This window comes from Ostrinia nubilalis, chromosome 17, assembly GCF_963855985.1.
Source record: "Ostrinia nubilalis chromosome 17, ilOstNubi1.1, whole genome shotgun sequence".
In the NCBI taxonomy this organism is placed as follows: Eukaryota; Metazoa; Arthropoda; class Insecta; order Lepidoptera; family Crambidae; genus Ostrinia; species Ostrinia nubilalis.
In genome coordinates, this window is record NC_087104.1 from 13,378,870 (window position 1) to 13,403,823 (window position 24,954).

The 24,954-nt window shown below is 43.6% G+C and overlaps 1 protein-coding gene and 1 long non-coding RNA gene across 2 annotated transcripts; both read right to left on the bottom strand.

The window, feature by feature from the left end:
• Positions 1–4,888: 4,888 nt before the first annotated feature.
• Positions 4,889–7,007, bottom strand: LOC135080139 (uncharacterized). The gene is made up of 2 exons (XR_010258951.1): positions 6,899–7,007; positions 4,889–6,254 (listed from the first exon to the last, which is right to left on the bottom strand). It is a non-coding gene; the product is annotated as an uncharacterized LOC135080139 (long non-coding RNA).
• Positions 7,008–9,918: 2,911 nt separating this feature from the next.
• LOC135080138 (iroquois-class homeodomain protein IRX-1-like) lies at positions 9,919–24,487 on the bottom strand. Its single transcript, XM_063974825.1, has 7 exons — positions 24,168–24,487; positions 15,825–16,093; positions 14,760–14,939; positions 13,252–13,454; positions 12,021–12,073; positions 11,678–11,781; positions 9,919–10,336 (listed from the first exon to the last, which is right to left on the bottom strand). The coding sequence occupies exons 1-7, from the start codon at positions 24,316–24,318 to the stop codon at positions 10,217–10,219; spliced, it is 1,080 nt and encodes a 359-aa protein (XP_063830895.1). The 5' UTR covers positions 24,319–24,487; the 3' UTR covers positions 9,919–10,216.
• Between the last annotated feature and the right edge of the window lie 467 nt (positions 24,488–24,954).

Sequence of the window (24,954 nt, forward strand, 5' to 3'; positions counted from 1 at the left end):
TGTGATATTTATGATAAGTAACGTTGGGACCAACACTAAAACTTTGTCTAAAAGTTTAGATTTTAGGCGTTTTTGTATCAGTTTACGAGACCACATAAATACCAAAACAAATGAACTAAATGGAAGGTGGTGGTGAAAATATTGACTTTTTAATTGAAATGTTTTTGCATATGAATGACACATGTAATTCTTCTGTAATTGTTTAATGTTTTATTTTATCATGCAATTCAATTAAATGTGTTTGGATTTTAATGTTAGTTTTTTTACTTTATAATATCCGCACCATGGTATTTCCTAATTGTCCTAATACCTATCAAGACTGCTATTTTAGAATCAATAACTTTCACATACCTACCTACAGATATTTTAGTAAAAAATGAACAGAATCACGGAAGAAAATTTCCATACCCGATATCAAACTTTCTAGTTTAGTTGAATATTATTTTAGAATTAGGTTAGTCTGCTTCTATTAATGAGGGTTTTCGCGAATGAAAGATCCGCTAGATGGCGGGACGTGGACGTGGGGTCTGACTGCTGCGTGATTGGTGGATTTTGACATATCTGTCAATGTCATGTCAAAAATAACCAATCATGCAGCATTTGGACCTCGCGTCTACGTATTGCCATCTGGCGGATTTTTCATTCGCGAAAACCCTCCAGAGGAACTAAGTAGTTCGGTGGCTACCGCAGAGTATCTCACCGTCATAGCAAATTTATTATCTTCAGATGAGAAGCAGGAACTCCAAAAGAACTGCAGCAGTTTCGACCAGCTTCTCATGGAGCTTCCGAGCCAGGACATCGTGATACAGGAGACTGGGGACTCTGTGGACGATGCTGCGAAAAGGAAGTCTGCCCTCGAAGGCAGCGCCACCAAGCGGCGGGCGAGTGTCATCAACAGGCTGGATATCGTTGAGGCAGATTAAAATTATAGATGGTTTCATCCACGAAGACGCGCCTCACCAATTTTTGGTTTGATCCGAGCAATCCGAGCGTCATTATCGGAGTGTGCGTGTGCACTCATGGATGATTTAGCGTGTACCGATAACACCCAAATGGAAGAATGGTGGGGCGTGTCTCGTGGATGAAACGATCTATTCGATATACGATAGTAGTCTGCATTTGATAATTTGCATGAACTAGAAGTACCTAACCTACATTGTGTAGGTATAATTTACTTTATTTTTTTTTACTTATTGAAGATTATTGAATCTTAAGACGAATCTAAAAGAAATTCGAATGTGAATGTGAGGCACAAAGTAAACTTTGCAGACTGTTGTTTTCTTTTCTGCATAGTTATCGGTCCGCTCTATTCTTTTTCTCTAAAAAAATAAGATGTAATTATATGAAACCGCTTTATACGTCGCTAAGTTAGCTATAAGTTATAGTTAATAAGTTAGTAAATAAAATTGTAAGCAACATTATTTTCTCTATTTAATTCTTACAACCTGATTTGGTACCTCCACAGCGGCGATACTTTCGTCGTAAGTGATTAATAAAAAGAAACATGAAGCTATTTGAAGAAATTGAAAGTCAGGGTAAAATAAGGGGCAAAAATAAATAAAAACTCGCAATCTAGTGAAATCAATTTTATTAATCACTAACAAGTTACGTTCTTACACAAGACTATGTACACAAGACAAAGGACCGCTAGATACTAAGATACACAATGTACTCAGGTAAAAGAAGGCAACCCCGCTCCTTTAGGTATAAACCAAAAATACTAAGGCTAGGGCCACACTAGGACGAGTACTATAAAAAATTCGACGCAGACTCGTGGCGGATAGTCCACTAACTAAACGTATGCGAAATAACACAAAACATTCCTCGAGTCGTTTGGGATACCTACCGTTGAACGTTAGTTTCTCGTCTGTACATGCCTTTACGACGTCGTGTGGTTAGCTTAGGGTGCTCAATAAGGAAATGTGTTTCCGGAATCGGTACCGATATTTTATACGATTACACCACCGAAATTGGACCGACCACAATCAGTGCCTACCAGAAACCCTATTTCGATATACAAGCGCCCATTTTTATAAAGAGAGGCATGCACAAAAGACATTATTGACGTCACTGGCTTCTTTTGGATTTACCCCACAATTTTATTAAAAGCCGGATAAAAACTTGTAATTGAAAAAATTATAACTCAAACTGTACTGCCGATAAGAAAAAGGTTTTCAAGTTAAAATTATAATAATAAAAATGTCTATTGAGCATGCCACTGCCCACACAACTGGTATTAACTAGTAGTTGTTGACACCAGTGATCAATAATTTCAAAAATTTTAAAAAGTATCTCAATTGATATATGGTGTCAACTAACCAATTTACATGAACTCTTGTAGAAAAACATAAAAATCTTTGAACAAAAAATAACTTAGTGTAAGTAAATAAAATGTTCAAAAGAACCTGAACAAAACCGGGGTGTTGTCAGAAATTTTGCCTTATTTTATATTCAGTTTTGTTAATGCATTGGATGCAATGGGGACAAAGATGTTTCACAAAAAGTTGCACGGCATGTTTCCGAAATAGGCAATGATGCAAAAACACGTTATGGCGCAAGTACACTATGCGGGAAATTGACCGAGACGTAATGAGAACACAATCTCGGTTACTTTCTCCTTCCTCGACCTTTGCGTCGCCCACACTTCGATGTGCGGGCTCGCACTTCCTTTTCGTCAATTTTCCGCAGTGTACTTGCGCCATTAGATCAAGCGTTGAGTATATCACGCTTGGGTCCCCAAACAATAGCCCCCTAGTGTACACGAGGCTTGATAAAAAAGGTCACGCCTACTTGCCCAAATTCTTTATCAATCAAAAGATACGATTGATCGAGTACAGAAGTATATGAACAAAAACTAATCGTAGAAAACAAATTACATTACACGTTAAAAGAAATTATTATCCGCATTAAACAAGCTCCTAAAAGACAAATTCGATCTAGTGATCGATCAATTAAAAAGATACATCATATACATACAATAACTATAAGTAGTAAGGTCAATAATCATATAGGTTTTGTAGTTAATATTATGTTATAAATATGATTAAATACATAAACTTTGTGTATTTGATACAAGAATAAATAGATACTGTAATATTTAAATTGTATATTTATGCAAATGTTCGATTAAAGCTTTTTATTAGCAAGATTTAGGTGTGTAGAAAATTTATAAAATTAGACCAAAACTGTTCACCAAACCCGATTTATTACGAACCTAAACGCTACGGTATATGCCTAGGTATATAATTATGCTACAGTTCTATGTAAAATTATTATTTACAGGCGACTAATACGATAGATTTTGTGTTAAATACAAATATATATATATTTTTTAACGAGACAGTTTGTTAACACAGCTATAGGTAAACCAGTCACTTATTTATGTTAAATATTAGTACTATGTAGCAGTAAACATTTAACACTTGATACACAACCGCTACGTGCTATGAGAGATTATAGTCAAGGTGTGTGATTAATATAAATGAATATTGTTTTGTCTGAGAGTCACGACTCGTAACTAGAGATGGGTAGTGGGTAAAAACCCATTTCACCCGATTGGGTTAAAACTGGGTGATTTGGGTAAAAACCCGGTTTTTACCCATTATCACCCATTCTGGTGGGTGAAAACAAAAATAGCGTTTTTTTAAAAGTGAGAAGTGGTATTTGTTGCTAAGGGGGCGTTCTAGTGTTACGTAATGCAATCGGGGGGAGAGGAGGTCTTGAAAAACGTTACAATGCGTTACAGTGGCGGAAGGGCGGTTCGATTTCAAGTTTTTAAGCAGAAGTACTTTGTAGTTGGTGTTGTTATTTGTAACTTTATACCGTACTGTCATCAAAGAGAGAGTTTGGCATCCCCCCCCCCCCCCCTCCATGTCCTTGCCATGATCACAAATTATTGTGTTCCTACTAAATTTCTTCTAAATCGGTTCAACGATTCTTGAAATAACACCATTTTATAAAATAATTGGTCACATCATCATAACGTGATCAATTTTACGATTTGGCCACGATATAAATGCATATTAGTGTTAAATTTGACTTATTACTTATTAATCAATAAACTTAAATGAGAAAAATTCAATAAAAATAAAGAAAAGATACCAATTGAAATAATTATAAAATTATTTGTTTTCACCCGGTGTAAACACCCACGGGTGGAATGAAACGGGTTTTTATTGGGTTTTTACCCTCATGTGGGTTTTTACCCGGGTGGAAACCCATCTCTACTCGTAACTGCTATGCACTATACTACATTGTAACTACTAGATATTTTAAGTATCTCCTCTTTTAAAACCCATTTTGTGGTGTAAATTTGTTTAGGGCAGATCTTCCATTGCCAGCTTATCTACAAATATGATAAAACTCAACCTATTTATTATTTTACCTTTGTTTGGTACCTTCCAAGCTAACAAGTATGTATCTTCATATTGGCTGCGTTTGGCAGAAAATAGCGCTTGTTAGAAATTGTTAGCAAAATGGCGATCGCCGAAACTTTAGCATGTTTTCGGCGAGGACACGTTTGCTAAACTTCAAAAGTGACGTTTGACCACACATTTTTACCATTTTTCTGGCCATATTTTCTGCCAAATATTATTTTCATCATTTATATCAATCTGTTCGTAAACTAATTCCAAGTGACTCGCAAACAGAACAATAAATAACGCAGGGACGCCGATATATCCGTTACAATACAAACCTTAAAAGTAATAATATTGTTATGGAGTTAATTAAAAATAATTATATTACGATAACAACACCGTGTTAGGTAATAACTTTAACACACTGAACTAAAAACAATATATTCCCGCGCTTAAATGTATATTCTTTATCTTGATACCTTCAAGTTACAACTAGGATATTTAGGAAGGATATAATAATAAATACAAGATATTTGTAAATATAAGTATATTAGCTAGGTCCGATATTTGCGATTACGTGTCCCGATAGTCAGAACTTACTATATAATTTTCTAATTATTGCAATCTTTAAAGTCGATTGGCATGAAACACAATCTTTAGGACATAGGAACAGTTGCACGTCTTTAGGAAATATTACTGGTCGACCGTCTCTGATCAAATATTGCCACCATATTTTGAATCTTATTTCCTCGTCTTAAGAGTTAAGTTTAGTGAAAAGGAGAATTTGCTTAGTTAGCTTAGGATTTCTGCCTTATTTTATTACTGATAACCTATCTTCATGGTTTTATACTTTAATCCTGATTCATGCAACTGTGAATGTTGGTAACTCAATTCATAAAAATCCCAATCTAATTATTTCTATAGTCGACCGATTCTATTCCTGCTGGACTTGAGTTAATGGGCATTATCAGTACATGTAGAAAAAGTTGAGTATATCAGTCGACATTAAATGGAGAAATGGCTTAAAAATATTTGCAGTCGTGTGTCCTACTCCGTTTAAGGTGCAAAGCAAAAGACTAGAACTACGATGTCCTAAAAGAAATATGAACTAGGGAAGCTATGAACAATCAATAAATCTAATTTTAGTTTAATTAAAAAGCAACTCCGATTAAAATCAACATAATCGTTTTTAAATTAAAACTCTACATTAAATGCTTTATACAAGTGTTTTTAGGTTTTAAAAAACTCAATTTATAAACGCTTGACACAGCTTTATTCAGCGAAGAATCTTAGGACAATATTTTAATTAACTAAATAAGTTTTATCGTTAAAACATCAAACCTAATCCAGAAAGCCTATTTCTTAATAATAACGAACATAAAACAGTGGGGATACTCCCACCACTTGTAAAACTTTGATAAAATAATAGTTTCCTTTAAACCTTCGATATAACTATGTGATATAGCATTACGATTAATTATATACTGGGGATCAATGTCGCTAAAGCCTGGTCAGTGAGCATGTAGAATTTTGTCCAATGACCCCAAGCTACCCATCCTTATCGCGCGCGCGTAATTATGTTGCTGTCGCACTCGCACACTCACTGCGGGCGCCCGTCGTACAGTCGCGACAGCAATATAATTACACGCGAGCAATAAGGATGGGTAGCTTGGGGTCATTGGACAAAATTCTACGTGCTCACGGACCAGGCTTTACAGCAACAGCATTACAGATGAATCATAAGAAGGTGTTACAGCTAGGGACTGAACTCCTGGACACGAGTGATGTGGGTCTACATTGGAGTTCAGTTCTATACTGCTATAGAGCGCATACATACTTTCTGCTTGGCAGCAAATCGTCTCCAGGTGTAGCCAATGCCTGGGCCTGACGGTGTTTCTGTAAAGGAAAAACAAACGGTTCATCATCGATTTAGAGTCATGATGACTATAATAGGAAGTCGATTGTTTAGATTTTGGATGAGCTGGCACATTCGGTTTGGTTTGAAAACAATAGAACATCGTTGTCATCCTATACTGTTTCTGACTTCACAGACTTAAGTGCCAAAATACTGGTCAATATTGAAGAAATATTTTTGATTTGATAACACATTGGCTACGCACTCGTATCATAGACGTGCACGTGTACGTAATACATGTTAGAAGAACCTTTGTCGTCACGCTGTCACGCATGAAAGAGAAACGTGTTTTGTAGTCCAGTTGTTGAGCAGTCTGCCATTCAATATTGAACCATTGAATTTCATTCAACATTGAATCATAAGCCGTCTGGTCGGCAGGTAACCATGTCACGCTTGTGTTTAAAGGAAGACCGAGCTACGCAAAGTTGAACCTTGTCCTTGTAATAGAATACAGGCATGTCACGTTTGAGTTTAGAGGAAGACCGAGTCGTACAATGTCGAACCTTGTTCACTCGTGATAGATCATAGAGTGCAGGGCGCTGGCGCACGGCCACGGTCTCACAGCAGGTGCAGGCGACGTCGGACCCTGTGCGCTCGCGGTAGAGTGCAGGCGGCGGACACTGACCTGCGACTACACCCGCACCTCGTCCTGTTCCTTCTCTCGCTGGCGCACGGCCACGGTCTCACAGCAGGTGCAGGCGACGTCGGACCCTGTGCGCTCGCGGTAGAGTGCAGGCGGCGGACACTGACCTGCGACTACACCCGCACCTCGTCCTGTTCCTTCTCTCGCTGGCGCACGGCCACGGCGGTCTCACAGCAGGTGCAGGCGACGTCGGACCCTGTGCGCTCGCGGTAGAGTGCAGGCGGCGGACACTGACCTGCGACTACACCCGCACCTCGTCCTGTTGCTTCTCTCGCTGGCGCACGGCCACGGTCTCACAGCAGGTGCAGGCGACGTCGGACCCTGTGCGCTCGCGGTAGAGTGCAGGCGGCGGACACTGACCTGCGACTACACCCGCACCTCGTCCTGTTCCTTCTCTCGCTGGCGCACGGCCACGGAGGTCTCACAGCAGGTGCAGGCGACGTCGGACCCTGTGCGCTCGCGGTAGAGTGCAGGCGGCGGACACTGACCTGCGACTACACCCGCACCTCGTCCTGTTCCTTCTCTCGCTGGCGCACGGCCACGGCGGTCTGACAGCAGGTGCAGGCGACGTCGGACCCTGTGCGCTCGCGGTAGAGTGCAGGCGGCGGACACTGACCTGCGACTACACCCGCACCTCGTCCTGTTGCTTCTCTCGCTGGCGCACGGCCACGGCGGTCTCACAGCAGGTGCAGGCGACGTCGGACCCTGTGCGCTCGCGGTAGAGTGCAGGCGGCGGACACTGACTAGGGTTTGCTCCCGGGAAATCCCGGTACTCATTTTTCCCGGGAATTCCCGATAATCTAATCCTTTATCTAGTTCCGGTACTGACGATGCAATTCCCGGGACTTTCGGTACTTTCGGGACTTCAATAATTTATTTTTGAATGACAATTTTTTGACTAGATGCCATCCTCTTTTTACGTACACACTATCAACAAATGAAAAAATATTAATAATGTTCCTAATTCATTACTATCCTTTTAAGACTGATTGTTTTATCTGATTGTACTTGGGTACTACTTTTTATTTCTTATAATAGCGTGTTTTTTTATAAACCTAATTTAGTTAATTTATGTTTTGTCCCTAACTCTTGTCGCTGCCAGTATTTGACATTGATAGAAAGTGAGAAAACATATTATTTTAACTAAAATAGGTTGATTAAACGATTGTTGCTTTTTATATAAATTAGGTAATTTGTTTTAATAACCATTCACGTGGGGACCGAAATTCCCGAATTTCCCGGTTTTCCCGGTACTGGCTTAGACCTGGTACCGGTAATTCAATAACACTCCTTAGTACCGGGACTTGCAACCCCTAACACTGACCTGCGACTACACCCGCACCTCGTCCTGTTCCTTCTCTCGCTGGCGCACGGCCACGGCGGTCTCACAGCAGGTGCAGGCGACGTCGGACCCTGTGCGCTCGCGGTAGAGTGCAGGCGGCGGACACTGACCTGCGACTACACCCGCACCTCGTCCTGTTCCTTCTCTCGCTGGCGCACGGCCACGGTCTCACAGCAGGTGCAGGCGACGTCGGACCCTGTGCGCTCGCGGTAGAGTGCAGGCGGCGGACACTGACCTGCGACTACACCCGCACCTCGTCCTGTTCCTTCTCTCGCTGGCGCACGGCCACGGTCTCACAGCAGGTGCAGGCGACGTCGGACCCTGTGCGCTCGCGGTAGAGTGCAGGCGGCGGACACTGACCTGCGACTACACCCGCACCTCGTCCTGTTCCTTCTCTCGCTGGCGCACGGCCACGGTCTCACAGCAGGTGCAGGCGACGTCGGACCCTGTGCGCTCGCGGTAGAGTGCAGGCGGCGGACACTGACCTGCGACTACACCCGCACCTCGTCCTGTTCCTTCTCTCGCTGGCGCACGGCCACGGCGGTCTCACAGCAGGTGCAGGCGACGTCGGACCCTGTGCGCTCGCGGTAGAGTGCAGGCGGCGGACACTGACCTGCGACTACACCCGCACCTCGTCCTGTTCCTTCTCTCGCTGGCGCACGGCCACGGCGGTCTCACAGCAGGTGCAGGCGACGTCGGACCCTGTGCGCTCGCGGTAGAGTGCAGGCGGCGGACACTGACCTGCGACTACACCCGCACCTCGTCCTGTTGCTTCTCTCGCTGGCGCACGGCCACGGCGGTCTCACAGCAGGTGCAGGCGACGTCGGACCCTGTGCGCTCGCGGTAGAGTGCAGGCGGCGGACACTGACTAGGGTTTGCTCCCGGGAAATCCCGGTACTCATTTTTCCCGGGAATTCCCGATAATCTAATCCTTTATCTAGTTCCGGTACTGACGATGCAATTCCCGGGACTTTCGGTACTTTCGGGACTTCAATAATTTATTTTTGAATGACAATTTTTTGACTAGATGCCATCCTCTTTTTACGTACACACTATCAACAAATGAAAAAATATTAATAATGTTCCTAATTCATTACTATCCTTTTAAGACTGATTGTTTTATCTGATTGTACTTGGGTACTACTTTTTATTTCTTATAATAGCGTGTTTTTTTATAAACCTAATTTAGTTAATTTATGTTTTGTCCCTAACTCTTGTCGCTGCCAGTATTTGACATTGATAGAAAGTGAGAAAACATATTATTTTAACTAAAATAGGTTGATTAAACGATTGTTGCTTTTTATATAAATTAGGTAATTTGTTTTAATAACCATTCACGTGGGGACCGAAATTCCCGAATTTCCCGGTTTTCCCGGTACTGGCTTAGACCTGGTACCGGTAATTCAATAACACTCCTTAGTACCGGGACTTGCAACCCCTAACACTGACCTGCGACTACACCCGCACCTCGTCCTGTTCCTTCTCTCGCTGGCGCACGGCCACGGCGGTCTCACAGCAGGTGCAGGCGACGTCGGACCCTGTGCGCTCGCGGTAGAGTGCAGGCGGCGAACACTGACCTGCGACTACACCCGCACCTCGTCCTGTTCCTTCTCTCGCTGGCGCACGGCCACGGTCTCACAGCAGGTGCAGGCGACGTCGGACCCTGTGCGCTCGCGGTAGAGTGCAGGCGGCGGACACTGACCTGCGACTACACCCGCACCTCGTCCTGTTCCTTCTCTCGCTGGCGCACGGCCACGGTCTCACAGCAGGTGCAGGCGACGTCGGACCCTGTGCGCTCGCGGTAGAGTGCAGGCGGCGGACACTGACCTGCGACTACACCCGCACCTCGTCCTGTTCCTTCTCTCGCTGGCGCACGGCCACGGTCTCACAGCAGGTGCAGGCGACGTCGGACCCTGTGCGCTCGCGGTAGAGTGCAGGCGGCGGACACTGACCTGCGACTACACCCGCACCTCGTCCTGTTCCTTCTCTCGCTGGCGCACGGCCACGGCGGTCTCCACGAGCAGGTATAAGCACTTGAACTTGTCACGCTCGCCCTCGCCCGTGCCGCTCGGAACCACCTACAAACATTAAGTAAATTTTATTAATGGCTCTAAATGCTCTAGCGGTTAGCATTCTACGGTAATTACAAACAACTTATATGAGATTTCAAGAATAATAAGCAGTGTTGCCAGAAGGTTACTTTTGAACTGCATTGGTTACTTTTAGGTTACACTAATGAAAAGGTTACTTTTAGGTGATTTTTCAGAAATTGTAGAATTAACTTTTACAGGTTATTCAGTAAAAATATTAAGAGTGACAAAAATTATGTCATAAACTGCATTTAAACATGAATTTGATTTATTATTTGTTAAAGAAAATGCGAATGTTTTTCGATAATAAAACGCAAATCCATGAAACTGTTTTATGCGACCGGTCACTTTTCGGTCTTCATGGAATGGTCAAAATTTCGAATTTAGGTAAACGATTGATGATCAATTGTATTAATTTTCCATCCTTTCCACAATCGCTATGATACTAAACAGCCTCCCTGAAAAAAACTCTAAAGTCCGGTCGCTGAGCACGTAGAATTTCGTCCGATGACCCCAAGCTATCCTTATCGCTCGCGCGTAATTATGTTGCTGTCGCGCTTCCACACTTTCTGCGGCCGCCCGTCGCACAACCGCGACATCAATATAATTACACGCGAGCGATAAGGATGGGTAGCTTGGGGTCATTGGATGAAATTCTACGTGCTCGGAGTTCGGACTATATGTGCCAGCCGCCGCCCTCGCCCGCCTCGCCCTCCTCCGCCGTGCCACCGGCCCCGCGCCCTAGTCCTGCTGCGGGAGCGTGTGTGCCAGCTGACCTGTATGCGGCGGCGCAGCGGGTGCGGCAGCTGCGGCAGGTGCGCCAGCTGCGGGTGCCAGCCGCCACCCTCGCCCTCCTCCGCCGTGCCACCGGCCCCGCGCCCTAGTCCTGCTGCGGGAGCGTGTGTGCCAGCTGACCTGTATGCGGCGGCGCAGCGGGTGCGGCAGCTGCGGCAGGTGCGCCAGCTGCGGGTGCCAGCCGCCACCCTCGCCCTCCTCCGCCGTGCCACCGGCCCCGCGCCCTAGTCCTGCTGCGGCAGTGTGTGTGCCAGCTGACCTGTATGCGGCGGCGCAGCGGGTGCGGCAGCTGCGGCAGGTGCGCCAGCTGCGGGTGCCAGCCGCCACCCTCGCCCTCCTCCGCCGTGCCACCGGCCCCGCGCCCTAGTCCTGCGGCAGTGTGTGTGCCAGCTGACCTGTATGCGGCGGCGCAGCGGGTGCGGCAGCTGCGGCAGGTGCGCCAGCTGCGGGTGCCAGCCGCCACCCTCGCCCTCCTCCGCCGTGCCACCGGCCCCGCGCCCTAGTCCTGCTGCGGCAGTGTGTGTGCCAGCTGACCTGTATGCGGCGGCGCAGCGGGTGCGGCAGCTGCGGCAGGTGCGCCAGCTGCGGGTGCCAGCCGCCACCCTCGCCCGCCTCCGCCGTGCCACCGGCCCCGCGCCCTAGTCCTGCTGCGGCAGTGTGTGTGCCAGCTGACCTGTATGCGGCGGCGCAGCGGGTGCGGCAGCTGCGGCAGGTGCGCCAGCTGCGGGTGCCAGCCGCCACCCTCGCCCTCCTCCGCCGTGCCACCGGCCCCGCGCCCTAGTCCTGCGGCAGTGTGTGTGCCAGCTGACCTGTATGCGGCGGCGCAGCGGGTGCGGCAGCTGCGGCAGGTGCGCCAGCTGCGGGTGCCAGCCGCCACCCTCGCCCGCTTCGCCCTCCTCTGATGTGCGCACCGTCACCGCGCCCGCGGTCCTGCTGCGGGCAGTAAGTGTTTTCAGCAGATATCGATTGGGACTAGTGTTGCCGTGTAATTGATTATCAATTAATCGATTTTGACCCAGAAGAACAGATTTTTAGATATAGTGTCATCATACACGAAGACGCGTCCCACCATTCGTTCTAATCGTTAATGTATGCATGCTTCCGCTATGTTTGAGTGTTATCGGTACATGCTAATATCCATGAGTACGCACACTACAAGAACCTCCCGACTGACGCTCGGATCAAACGCCCCGCCCCCCGCGCTTCACTATCTATAATTATATCATAGTATCGATGCTGTCGATCATTTCATTACAACCCGATTGAGTTAACTGAGCACTTCGCTGGAATACTACTTTCCCCCCCACTTATCCACAAACCTTCCCGTGTTCGTATCGTCTGTACCAGAGTCGATGTGACGACACGGCCGCCAAGTACGCAGTTAACTCGACCAAGTTGTATGTAACCAATATCCTCGATAGTATCGATTTTCTTATGTGTCTCATTTGAACTATCGATTAATCGATACATTTTATCAATTATGCGGCAACACTACTCAATATAAACAACGCATTATTATTGTAACACCCTCTCGTGCCTCTACCATACCATACCATAAAATGACCTTAGTTTGGAAATGTCACTTTAAAACAACGCGTAGTGTTTAACTAGGGCAGTGTTTTACAATATTTTTCATGACACAACCCCTCTGGCCTCACATACGAGCGAACATTGACTCGTGCACGCGTATTCATGTGTATGATGGAAGAAAATAAAGAAAATGGTGTACTAAATACTGTGCAGTATTTAACTGCCTAAATAATAATAAAAACACAGAATGTACTTTTTTAGGTTGTGTCAAGACACTGAGAGGTAAATAAGTAGTTAATATTATTTATGATAATTCATGCTAAATCATGTATTTCCTCCGCCATTTTCCGCAGTTTGGCACCTCACGTCACATCATTTTACCGAAGTCAGCCCTATAGCTTCGGCGCAGTGCCGATCACTGACGTTTGTCAACAAAATGGTGCTTGACTCTTGAGACAGGCTACATTACACCATATAGTTAATGACATTGAGCATACATTTTTTAAATACCTTCGCGAAGTAAAACTTCTGTACGTAGTAGGTACTTATTATTATTCTGTGGTAACAGCCCAACTTACCCTCTCGCAGCCGGGTGCAACTCGCGGTCCTCCGGCCCGTAGCGGATGACGGACTGCCACACCGAGGGGTCGTACTTGACCTCCTCCTCCGAGACAGCGCTGGACGAGTAGCCTTCCTCGCCGTCGGCCGCGTCGTCGCCGTCGCTGCGGTACACTAGTAATCCGTCGGTGTATTCGTGTTCCGCGCTGCGGTCGGCGTCGTTCTGCGGATGATTGTTTATTAGTTAGCCGTTGTTTATGGCCTATACCATATAGTTAATATACCTAGCGGAATAAAGCACCCACAGACGGCATCATAAAGGTAGCAGGAAAGCGCTGGACGCAGGCCGCAACATGGAAAATATTGGGGGAAGCCTGTGTTCAGCAGTAGACCTAGACATCCTGTGGCTGAAATGATGATGTGACAACAAAGAGCTGAAAATGGCTGAAGTGACAACAAAGAGCGAGCGAGATGTCACTAGCAGCAACAGTCTGATAAAAAGAGGCGCGTGATGCCGTCGCTATTTGACAGATCTTTTTGCAACTATTTGACAGTTGGTTAGCACTTATTGGCACGCTGAAAAATTAAACTCTAAGATATTTTCCAATTTTAAGTGATTGAAATCGTGGATGCTTATGAGAAATAAACTAAGTGCTCCAGAAACGTGGTGACTGGTTCAGAGATTGATTTATTGTACAAAACAGAGAAATAATCCTGACACTGACACACAAAAAATGACATCCAGTATCATAAAAATTCAGATGGTTTTTCAAAACACTTCTCCGCTCTGCTCCGCCTCGGTGGAAACCAAGCCTCACCTCGACCTCGACCCCGTCCCACGTGACCGCGACGACCTCGGACCTAGTGCAGCGGGTCGTGCCCTTCACGTCGGATCATCTCCGGCATACATCTACAGCCTGGTCCACGAGCACGTAGAATCCCGTCCAATGACCCCAAGCTATCCATCCTTGTCGCTCGCACGTAATTATGTTGCTGTCGCGCTCGCACACTCACTGCGGGCGCGCGTCGCACAGTCGCGACAGCAATATAATTACGCGCGAGCGATAAGGATGGGTAGCTTGGGGTCATTGGACTAAATTCTACGTGCTCACGGACCAGGCTTTACAAGCGGGTCACGCGGCTCACCTCGACCTCGACCCCGTCCCACGTGACCGCGACGACCTCGGACGGCGAGGCGGCGGCCGTGGCGCCCGACGGCTGCTTGCGGCCGCGCCGCGAGATGGTGTAGTGCAGCGGGTCGTGCCTCGCGCCGGGTCATCTCCGGCAGACATCTACAGCCTGGTCCGTGAGCACGTAGAATCCCGTCCAATGACCCCAAGCTATCCATCCTTGTCGCTCGCACGTAATTATGTTGCTGTCGCGCTCGCACACTCACTGCGGGCGCGCGTCGCACAGTCGCGACAGCAATATAATTACGCGCGAGCGATAAGGATGGGTAGCTTGGGGTCATTGGACGGGATTCTAAGTGCTCACAGACCAGGCTTTACAAGCGGGTCACGTGGCTCACCTCGACCTCGACCCCGTCCCACGTGACCGCGACGACCTCAGACGGCGAGGCGGCGGCCGTGGCGCCCGACGGCTGCTTGCGGCCGCGCCGCGAGATCGTGTAGTGCAGCGGGTCGTGCCCTTCACGCCGGATCATCTCTGGCAGGATGCGCCGTCGCGCGTTGATGAACCAGTTGCATACCTGCAGGAGAAGGTTGAGGATAAGTTGGTGATATTTGTAAGTTGACATCTTAGAATAGGCGCACACCGTTGATTTTTAGTTGGCCGATAGTTGTGCCCGATTTTAAATTGTATGAAGAATCGGCCAAATCGAGTCGGCGTAGTGTGCGCACTCCCATACATGCCCATACTGATCAACTGCCCGACTAAACTATCGGCCGTCGAAAAATCAACGGTGTGCGCCTACTCTTAGGCTGAGATGCACCATCTTATTTTATCTTTGACAAACGTCAAAAATATGTCAAACTCCATACAAAAAACACAGGTCATCGTTAAAACGGTCAAAGGTGGTGCAACTCAGTCTTGGAGTTTATGAAGCAACGGGACTATTTCCAACTCTCGTTCCCCTGCTGCGACTCCTGTGTAGCCAGGATCTACAGCTTGACTGCCAATAAAAACCCAACCAGTGAAGGCCAAGTATGTTCCGGGGGAAAGTTACTGTCATTGGACCAGCAACGAATTTAATCAGAAGAAGAGTTCGAAATATGTAAAATATCGACTTCCCTCCGTTACAAAGCGGGAAACAGGTGACTGTACAACTCAGTCAAGTTAACTGCGCACAAATTAACAAAATTCGGCGCAACCACGAACTGGCTCCCCGCTAATACCCGATAAATTTTGTCAGTGTGTGCGTGCGTGCGCGCCGTATACGTATTGGCGCGTTCACATACAAACCGCGCCCTTGCGTTTCTATGAAGATGACTTACTCATTTGTATTTACTCTGATGTGACTCTCCCTCACCTCCCCGGGTAATTCGTTCGTACCAAAGCGTCGTTGTGACGTTATGGCTGCCAGGTGCGCACTTAACCTGACCGGGTTGTAAAGGTAATTTTTTAATTTACTCACTTGCAAAACCGTCAAATTGGCTTCTTGACTGAGCGTGAGTTTCTCCGCGTCGCTCGGGTACGCGTTGTACCGGTGGTCGTAGAGCCACCGCTTGAGGATCTTGACGGAAGGCTTGGGCAGGTTTCCGCGCCGTTTGCGCACCGCAATCATGCCGGGCGGCGGGCCCAGGTGACCGTGCACCATGCTGACGCGCCGCGACCGGTCAGCCTCGCCGTCCGTGCCGCTCTCATTGTCGTCCGTTGATGACGTCGACGGGAAACGGTCGCGGGCTGCAAGGAAATATGTTCTGGTTAAGGACCTTTTATGTTCAGTCTACAGCCTACAGCTAGAGAAAATATATTTAAAGCACCTACCTACATATTAATAACTCAAAGGTGACTGACTGACATAGTGATCTATCAACGCACAGCCCAAACCACTGGACGGATCGGGCTGAAATTTTGCATGCAGCAGGTAGATGTTATTATGACGTAGGCATCCGCTAAGAAAGGATTTTACGAAACTCCACCCCTAAGGGGGTAAAACGGGATCCACAAGTACAAAGTCGCGGGCGGCCGCTAGTAACTACATAAGACTGATAAGACGTTACAGTTGTATTATAGTAGATCGTTTCATCCACGATGACGCGCCCCACCAATGTTTGGTCAAGGGAAGCGCGGGGTGCGGGGAGTTTGATCCGAGCAACCCGAGCACGGTAATACTATCTATACAGTATTCCAACTCGGCCATATTTTTGAAATAAATGTCAACAGCCGCGCGGTACGTCACCGTATGACAATATGCGATAGGGCTGCCCATCTGCATTTTCATTACATCTGCCTACTTAGAATTTCTATCTAGTTTTGTGAATGTATTTTGTGATTGTAATTTTTTATTTTATTTTGACAAACCAAATACTATGTGAATGAAATAGGATAAAAATGCATGTTGTCTTGTCATTAGTACATTTAATTAAAAAAACATATTTGTGTAAAGATTTCGTAAAAAATCTTATAAATTTGCGACCGTAAAATGTATGCGCCTCGACTGAGGCGTACAATATGCTTGATTATTATACAGGGTGTTAGGTAAATGGGTTTATAAGCGGACACTAGCCCTTATTAACATGTGCATATAAATGGTATGGTTTTAATTTTCATACAAATCAGATTTTATAAATTTTATTTTGTATGAAAATTAAAAATAAATAAAATGATATCACTGACTAATTCAGCATACCATTTACATGCATAAATGTTAACATTGGCTAGTGTTGGCTTATAAACCTATTTACCTAACACCCTGTATGAATAGGTACTTGTAATTGTTTTTATAAAAAAACACTTACTGTTTAAAAAACAACACATCGTCCGTTTATTACTGTGGCACAATCGCGACACCCCCGACTTTTGCATGTCGAGCGCATACCGAGATTTGAATTTCGAAAGAAAGCTCGCGTTTCGTCCGTTTATATGAAGTTACAATACTGTATGATATTATTACCGTGACCCGAGCGTCATTATTGTAGTGTGCGTGTGCTCTCATGGATAATTTAGCGTGTACCGATAACACTTAAACATTAGCGTAAGAATGGTGGGGCGCGTCTTCGTGAATGAAACGATCTAAGCTTTCTTTTCAACCGACTTCAAAAAAGGAGGAGGTTCTCAATTCGACCCGTATGTTTTTTTTTTTTTTTCTATGTTTGTTACGCGATAACTCCGCCAATTACGAACCGATTTGAACAAATCTTTTTTCGGCGTATAGGTAATACCTCAAGGGTGGTCCCATTTAAATTTAATAATAGAAAAAACAACCCCAAAGGGTGGAAAATTGGGGATGAACTTTTTTATACGCAATATCTCCGCCGATTATAAATCAATTTGAACGATTATTTTTTTGTTGAATAGGTATTATCAAAAGGGTGGTTTCATGCGAATTTGAAGAAAATATTTCACCCCCAAGGGTGGAAAATTGGGGATGAACTTTTTTATACGCAATATTTTGAATTTTTAGTTTTTTTTTGTGTTCACGCATTTGAAGTCGGTTTTATTTTTTTTAAAAGTTATTTTACCCAAAGACGACCATAATATTGCTGGAAAAAGGCCTCCTCTACCAAGGCTCCCTGTATCCTTCACCAGGTCAACTGTTCATTTTCCACTGAAAATATTTTAATCTTTACCGCAGATTTTTATCATAAAGTTATGAAATATAGTAAGTAATCCATTCAGTTTTAACAAGCGTGTCGTCCGTTGACGATAGCCAGCCGCTGATCAAACAAATGTCGGCTGTGGGTCTATTACGTGAATGCGATCGCCACTAATCCCTATCTAATAGATAGTGACTAGTGGCTATGGTTGGTGCACGGGCTGAAGCTAATCTACTTTCAACTATGTAAAGTTCTTCACTACCCCGGTTTCTAAGCTGATTTTGGAATAAAAATTATATTATTAGATTAGGTGCGGATTATTAAAGGCAAACTCAACGTATACTTGTAAACAAGTATTGTAGCGAAAGCGGGTTAGATGTGTATGTCAGGTAGGTATGAACCTATTAAAAATCAATAATAGATTCACGTTTGAGATTCCTCTGAAGTTCAATCAACCACGAATAAACTTTTGACTGTTTTAGAATTTGAGCCTGATATTGTCCTAATTTTCTTAGTATCGGACACTTGCTTTTGGTTAAGTAACTCAGGAACCAGACCAGTTCCAGTTTATGGGACTTACCATGGCAACCATGAGATTAAATGAGTCATAGGCGCTTTAGCGAGAGCTGCAAATGGTCGTCTTAACGTAATTACCGCTGGACCTGACAGTCAACACAGAGCGGCAGAATCAGGTCACGCGTATCACATCCATGACTGTACCATAAGTAGGCGCGACGTCGTGCGACTTACAGTAAGGCGAAGAGCGATGTAATGGGAATGCAGGCTAGATGTGAGAAGCTACATTAGGGAAGCGACGTTCAGGGAATGATTCTACCGTAGCAACCATGATATTCAAGTCATAGGCGCCTTAGCAATGGACGGTAAACGGTCGTCTTAACGTAATTACCGCTGGACCTGACAACGCTTCACGAGTCAACACAGAGTGGCGGAATCAGGTCACGCGTGTCACGCGCTGTATACGTGCGCTAGGGCAGCGACTTAGCGAATGCATTAGAATTTCAACGCTGAAAACTAAACAAACTTTCTCGAGTTTTAAAAATCGTTTATTAGTTTTTGAACCACCACTTAGAAGAACACAACGCGCTGGTATTATGTGGAAGTCACAGCCACAGTTTTAATTTGAAGTAACTTTTTTAAAAAATTGCCGAAATAAATTCAAAGTAATGAACGATTAATATAATACCTACTCGACATTCTTTTTATTTTATCATTCTTCTGCAAAGACAGAGCCGATTTGGATAGTCTAATCTAATTTTTAAAATAGGATGTGTATGACGTGTGGCAGTAACACACTTTTCTTTAAAAAAATATCGGTCCTTTGTTGGCCTAGCGGTTCCTGTATTGGGGACTTGGAGTACACTATGCGAAAGGTCGCGGGTTCGATTCTCGCACTCTTCTGCGTGTTTTCTATAATAAATGTATGCATCTTATTTACATAAAGTGTGTATATTTACCTACTTTTACCCGACTGCGCCAGAAGGAGGGTTATTATTTATTCCTCACAGAATATCACAGATTGTAAACCATTGCGGAATTGCGACCTTTTTCTTTCAGAATTAGGATTCGGCAGTCACCCAACAGATGCAAGCGTTCCGTAGGGTGGCTGCGATCGATCGGGGTCGACGACCCAGACGCATCGCTGCAAGGACTCCCTGCACTAACTGCAACTAGACTAGTGGGGAAATAGATCTTAGGAAACCGGCAAGTACGGAGCCAATGGCTCGAACATAACCTACAACTACCTATGAGAAAATTAATTTGTTAAACTAATTTGCAGATTTACAATGCAGTTTTACTGCGTACGGATGAGACTGACATAGATTGCATGAATTTGCAGATTTACAATGTAGTTTTACTGCGTACAGATGAGACTGACATAGATTGCAGGAATCAGACGAATTTATTGGAACCAAGAATATTGCCAGTATTAATTGTTCCTTCTGTTATGAATTTGATAGCTAATTACCTATCTAGGAGAACTTTTTTACTTTTCGAACTTGTTGTCATTTACGCAAGTTTGTCACTTATCTAGATGTTCAGATTAGAAGTCCTTTCGCTATTCACTGGTCGTTAAGCGTGAAACAAGTGTTCTAACTGCGATAGAACGTGAACGTAAGAAACCAATTCATCAACCAATCGGCTATATGTAGTACATTTATTGTACACTACGCTCTGTAGCCTGCACCTGGCCGAACCGCAGCGCTCTTTAGCTGCCAATGTTATTTTCAATCTGGAACAACGCTTCTCAACAACCGTCGATGTATTTGAGTAAGCACTTACTATCTTTAATATTCATCTTAAATTACGCGAGTTTGAGTATGTAGTACATACATGAATCACGATGTAATAATAGATAACAAAGCAATACTAATAATAACAATCAATGTCAAGAGTAGATAATTAATAAATGAATAATCTTCTAATAGATTGCGGCATTAAACAAGAAATTCTCAGCTTAAAGAGCCGTAGCTAATGAATAAATAAATCATATTGACTTAAATCTATACTAATATCGGTAGTTCTGTCTGTCTTTTCACTTAAAAGTACTGAATCGAATTTGCAGACCCAGGGACAAACCCATTTTTATTTGGTTTATGAAAGGGAGATACGCGTGCGATGAAGGTATTCTTTCTTTGATGACATAGGCCGAAATTCACGCTGGGCCTAGCGAAGCCGGGGTAAAAACTAGTACTATAATAAAACTCCTATAAAATTCCCATTTCAAATAGCATTGAATATTAATTTATTCAAGTTTCAGCGGAAATGTGTCAAAGTCCACGCTTACGCCGCACATCAAGTTTCGCCGTAAGCAAATAAGCCACGGTCGTGAAAACAATACTGCGATAATGAGCATTAGGCATCGTTCACACCAAACGAAATAGCGTAGCGTATAGTCCGTTCGGTGTTGACGACAAGTTGGCATAAGGTCAGGTTTCCACCAAGGAGGAGCGGAGCGAAAAAGTGTTTTGATTAATCAATCAGTCAATGTTTGGCCAAGCAATGGCTTCTTGTTGTTACACGCTAAGAAATTTCACCGTGTCTGCCGCAGAAAAGACAAGAATTTCTTCGGACCTAGCTACGAAAATTTGTAAGAAAACATTGCGCGTCCCCCGCGTGTCGTATCTAGCGCAGACATTGCAGACAATAATTTATTTATTTCTTGGTCAGCGCCGGAGCAATGTACACAGTTCATGTGTAGATAGTAGAAACGACAAGAATTCTTGTTATAGGCCCGGTGACTTTTCTTGCGTGTACAAGCGGCCTTACAGTCAGCGGCCGACAATACACTGGTCTGAACAATGCCTTACGTTTTGTAATACGCGCACGTTTGACCGACGCCACCACTTGTGCTGTGATGAAATGAGATTTGCATATCGTTAGTGCGAATGTGTGCGCTTCCGATAACATACATAACGGTGGTGATTGCAAATTGCGATAAACTCACCCTGTAGGTAGAGGGATGTACTCTATCAAAAATAAATTAAAGCTTATTAATCTTAATTATTCACACCTATCATAATTTATTGATTGAGCTTTTGCCCGCGACTTCACCCGTGTGAAATTTAGTTTGTCACAGATTGGGATGTGTAAAAGTGCTTTTTTAATGCCTACTTAAGTACTTACAGAAATAAATGAGTTTTACTGAGTTTTATTGTCACAAATTATAGCCTATAAATATTATTCTGGGCTATAAACAATACTATAAAGTTTCATCAAAATCCGTTCAGTAGTTTTTGCATGAAAGAGTAAACATCCAGACTTCCAAATAAACTTTAGCATTTATAAATATTAGTAGGATTACAGCTAAGTTAATATAATAATTTCCACTATCAAAGAACTTGATAAGTGTTCGACGCCGAAAAATTTTGTTTGTACCAAACTTGGCGCCATTTTCATTTAGATACTTATTTTTCATCATTGGAAGAAAAATAAATAATTTCCATTTTAACAGAAACACACAACCACAACTTACACAAAATAATAAATGATACCAAAACATGTGCACATTACTTGAAAGTCACCATATTTTGGTGTGGTGTGTGTCACATGTGTACTTTGCGGACACTAAAATCGAAAAACATTTTTAAATTCTATTGATGCATAAGTATAGCTTAGTCAAATTACTAGAAATTATATTGTATGTTATATCAATTCTAGTAACTTACTTTGTTTGTGTATTGTAACAAAATTAATAAAATAAATAAATTACTGTAGCATCAAAAGCTGTCAGTCCGGTGGTTGAATGCTAGTCTCCAATACAATGAGATTAGAACGCAAGGCGCGACACTTCCGCAAACGCAAGTCTACGTTTAAATAGAGCTGCTGCCCGTTGCATAATGACATCCAATGCTGATACCATCTGGGATGTTGTTGATAGGTGAGAATAGTGAATACAATGGGGATGAAATTAATTAATAATGAGATAGAATATATGGCTGAAATAATGATGATGATGATGATGAATGAGATTAATAAATCAGTAAGTCTCAAAACATTTAAAATGCCATAATCTATACTAATATTATAAATGCGAAAGTAACTCTGTCTGTCTGTCTCTCTTTCACGCCAAAACCACTGAACCGATTTTGATGAAATTTGCATAGAGATAGTTTGAGTTCCGGGAAAGGACATAGGATAGTTTTTATCCCGGTTTTTGAAACAGGGACGCGCGCGATAAAGTTTTTCTGTGACAGACAAAATTCCACGCGGGCGAAGCCGCGGGCGGAAAGCTAGTAATTTGATATGATTGATTTTACTATGATGTTTATTCCATTTAGTTAAAAATACAGTTTACACTGTATTTAATGATTAATAATTACTCTTTATAATGACGCTCCATTTAATGAAAAACACCTTATAACGTCGAAATTTCTTGTCTTTATTAGTGTACCTTGTTTTTTATGTGCTTTACCATGTCACTCCATTTAACGATCACTCTATGTATAACTTCGAAAAATGCTCAGTCCCTTGAGTGTCGTTATCTAGTTTACACTGTATTTCAAAAAAATTATTAATTATTATCATTAATCTTTACCAATTAAAATTACCTTGCATAGAAGTAAATGATCAGATTTAGGGAGCTGGAAAGTAACTATATGGCAACCGTTGGCATCAGTTTCTGTCTATGCTGTGATGTGGTTTTATTTTACCAAATACGTCTATCTACTTATCTAACGGAGTTGAGTGAGTTGTGAACGAATACCTGAAATCTAGCCATAAACATAATTAAAACAAATGAGTGTTAAAAACAAAAAGTGACTGAAACTTGAAAAAAGTGAGACTTAAAGAGCAAATGGACTTTGTACAAAAGATAAACTACTTAATTCGTTACAGCGATAAAGAACTTGAGCGAGCAAGTATTAGGACCAAGTGCATAAACTTTACAATAATGTTTAATGTAAAACTAATAGAATTTAAGCTTCAATATTGTTCTCTAATATCTTTGATTTATTTGAAATCAAGAATGGGGGGTTTTATGTAATATTTTGATTTGAAAAACTTGATTCAAACTTTTAAAAACTGAGCCAAACAAACAAAACGACTATAGCGCCGCCTGGCGGAGCGCGTGATCGATCCGGCCCGCGCGTCCGCCATCTTGTATGCCATGACCGCTTCTGTCAATATTCTGTCATCAAGACATTTTACAAAAGTCAAAAGGATATCAATAACAACAACAAACAACATGATTTCTATAGCAGTTACCAATTTATGTCTTGCAGAAAACCAGGAAACTTTGGCTAGTCATCAACGTTTAGGCAATAGGCAGCTAAATTACTTTCTAAAAATAGCTCACACACGTGCCAAATTTCGAGGCTCTACGTTAAGTTCTGAGCGATCTACATTAACTTGATTAATACTAGTTATATTTAATTCCTGATAACTATAACGGCAGACCATGAAAAATAATAGAAATCAAGGGTTACAGAGCAGAAACTGTGCCCAGGGTGTAATCAAGCATTTCTTTCAGTCGCATTGGCGCCATTTTACTTTTACGAGATCGCGTTCCTCGGTGACGTAACAGGCCTAAATTCCTTTGCAAATGATTTTAAAGGGTTCGTAATGGGAAAATATTCTATTTCTATTGGAATTTTAGGTGGGAAAAGGCCTTGTTTTTATTTAAATGTCACCTTGACGTATCATGTCAATTTGACATGCCATGGCGGAAACGTGGCGTCGTTTTGGACCGGCTTGCTTACCTCCAGGGGATGTTGATTGTTGTCTGTTGGCAACCCGGGCGTCCCTGATGATCTCCCGGGTCAGTTCCCTTACGTCGCGACGCTGTTGAAATGCTGCCATATCGGGCCGGTCGCGTTGTTCTTGTGCTATACCGGCCGTAGGAGGTAACATCGTAACTTAATCCATGCGCACAAAGCTTTCTTCACTCGTACACACTAATAATGTCTGTCCAATATCAAAAAACACTCATTTAACGAATGTTTTGGTCGAAAAATAAAAATAATTCGACAAAACTACGCACAGCAAACCGAACCGAGCGCAACTGACGTACGGGGGACGGCGGGAAGCTACAGCGCCGTCGCGCTGTTGTCTCTTTCGCTCACAAGGTGTTTCGTATGACTGTCTCGCTCGCACGGTAACGCTTCGATGACAGAAAGGGAAATCAAATGTCAAAACAAAGCGTGGGCTGTTCAAAATGTCAAACTGCCAATCGTTCGTTTACAAAAATAATGAAGTGACATCTACACTGTTTTGTTTGAACTACTGCAAAAATTGGCACAATCTATTTTTAACCGATTTCGAAAAAGTGAGATTTGATTTGCTATTCAACATCGGCTTCTATAATTTTTTACCAAAATTTTATTTATTTACGTAACGTCGCGTTGCTTGTGTTTGGTGTCACGGTGTGTGTAATAAATAAGTAAATCTGCACCACAGATATGGATTAGAGATCTGGAACCTCCGAGTTAATAAGGAGTTAAGATAATATACCACTGAGCCAATGGTTCCCAATCTTTTCATGAGCAG

Bases quoted from the DNA above. Each gene is read 5' to 3' on its own strand.
- LOC135080138 (XM_063974825.1), bottom strand. From the start codon at position 24,318: ATGTTACCTCCTACGGCCGGTATAGCACAAGAACAACGCGACCGGCCC. The intron at 14,940-15,824 runs GTGAGTAAATTA...CTTCTCCTGCAG, and splicing joins CCAATTTGACGGTTTTGCAA to GTATGCAACTGGTTCATCAA. The intron at 10,337-11,677 runs GTCAGCTGGCAC...TAATGTTTGTAG, and splicing joins CGCTGCGCCGCCGCATACAG to GTGGTTCCGAGCGGCACGGG.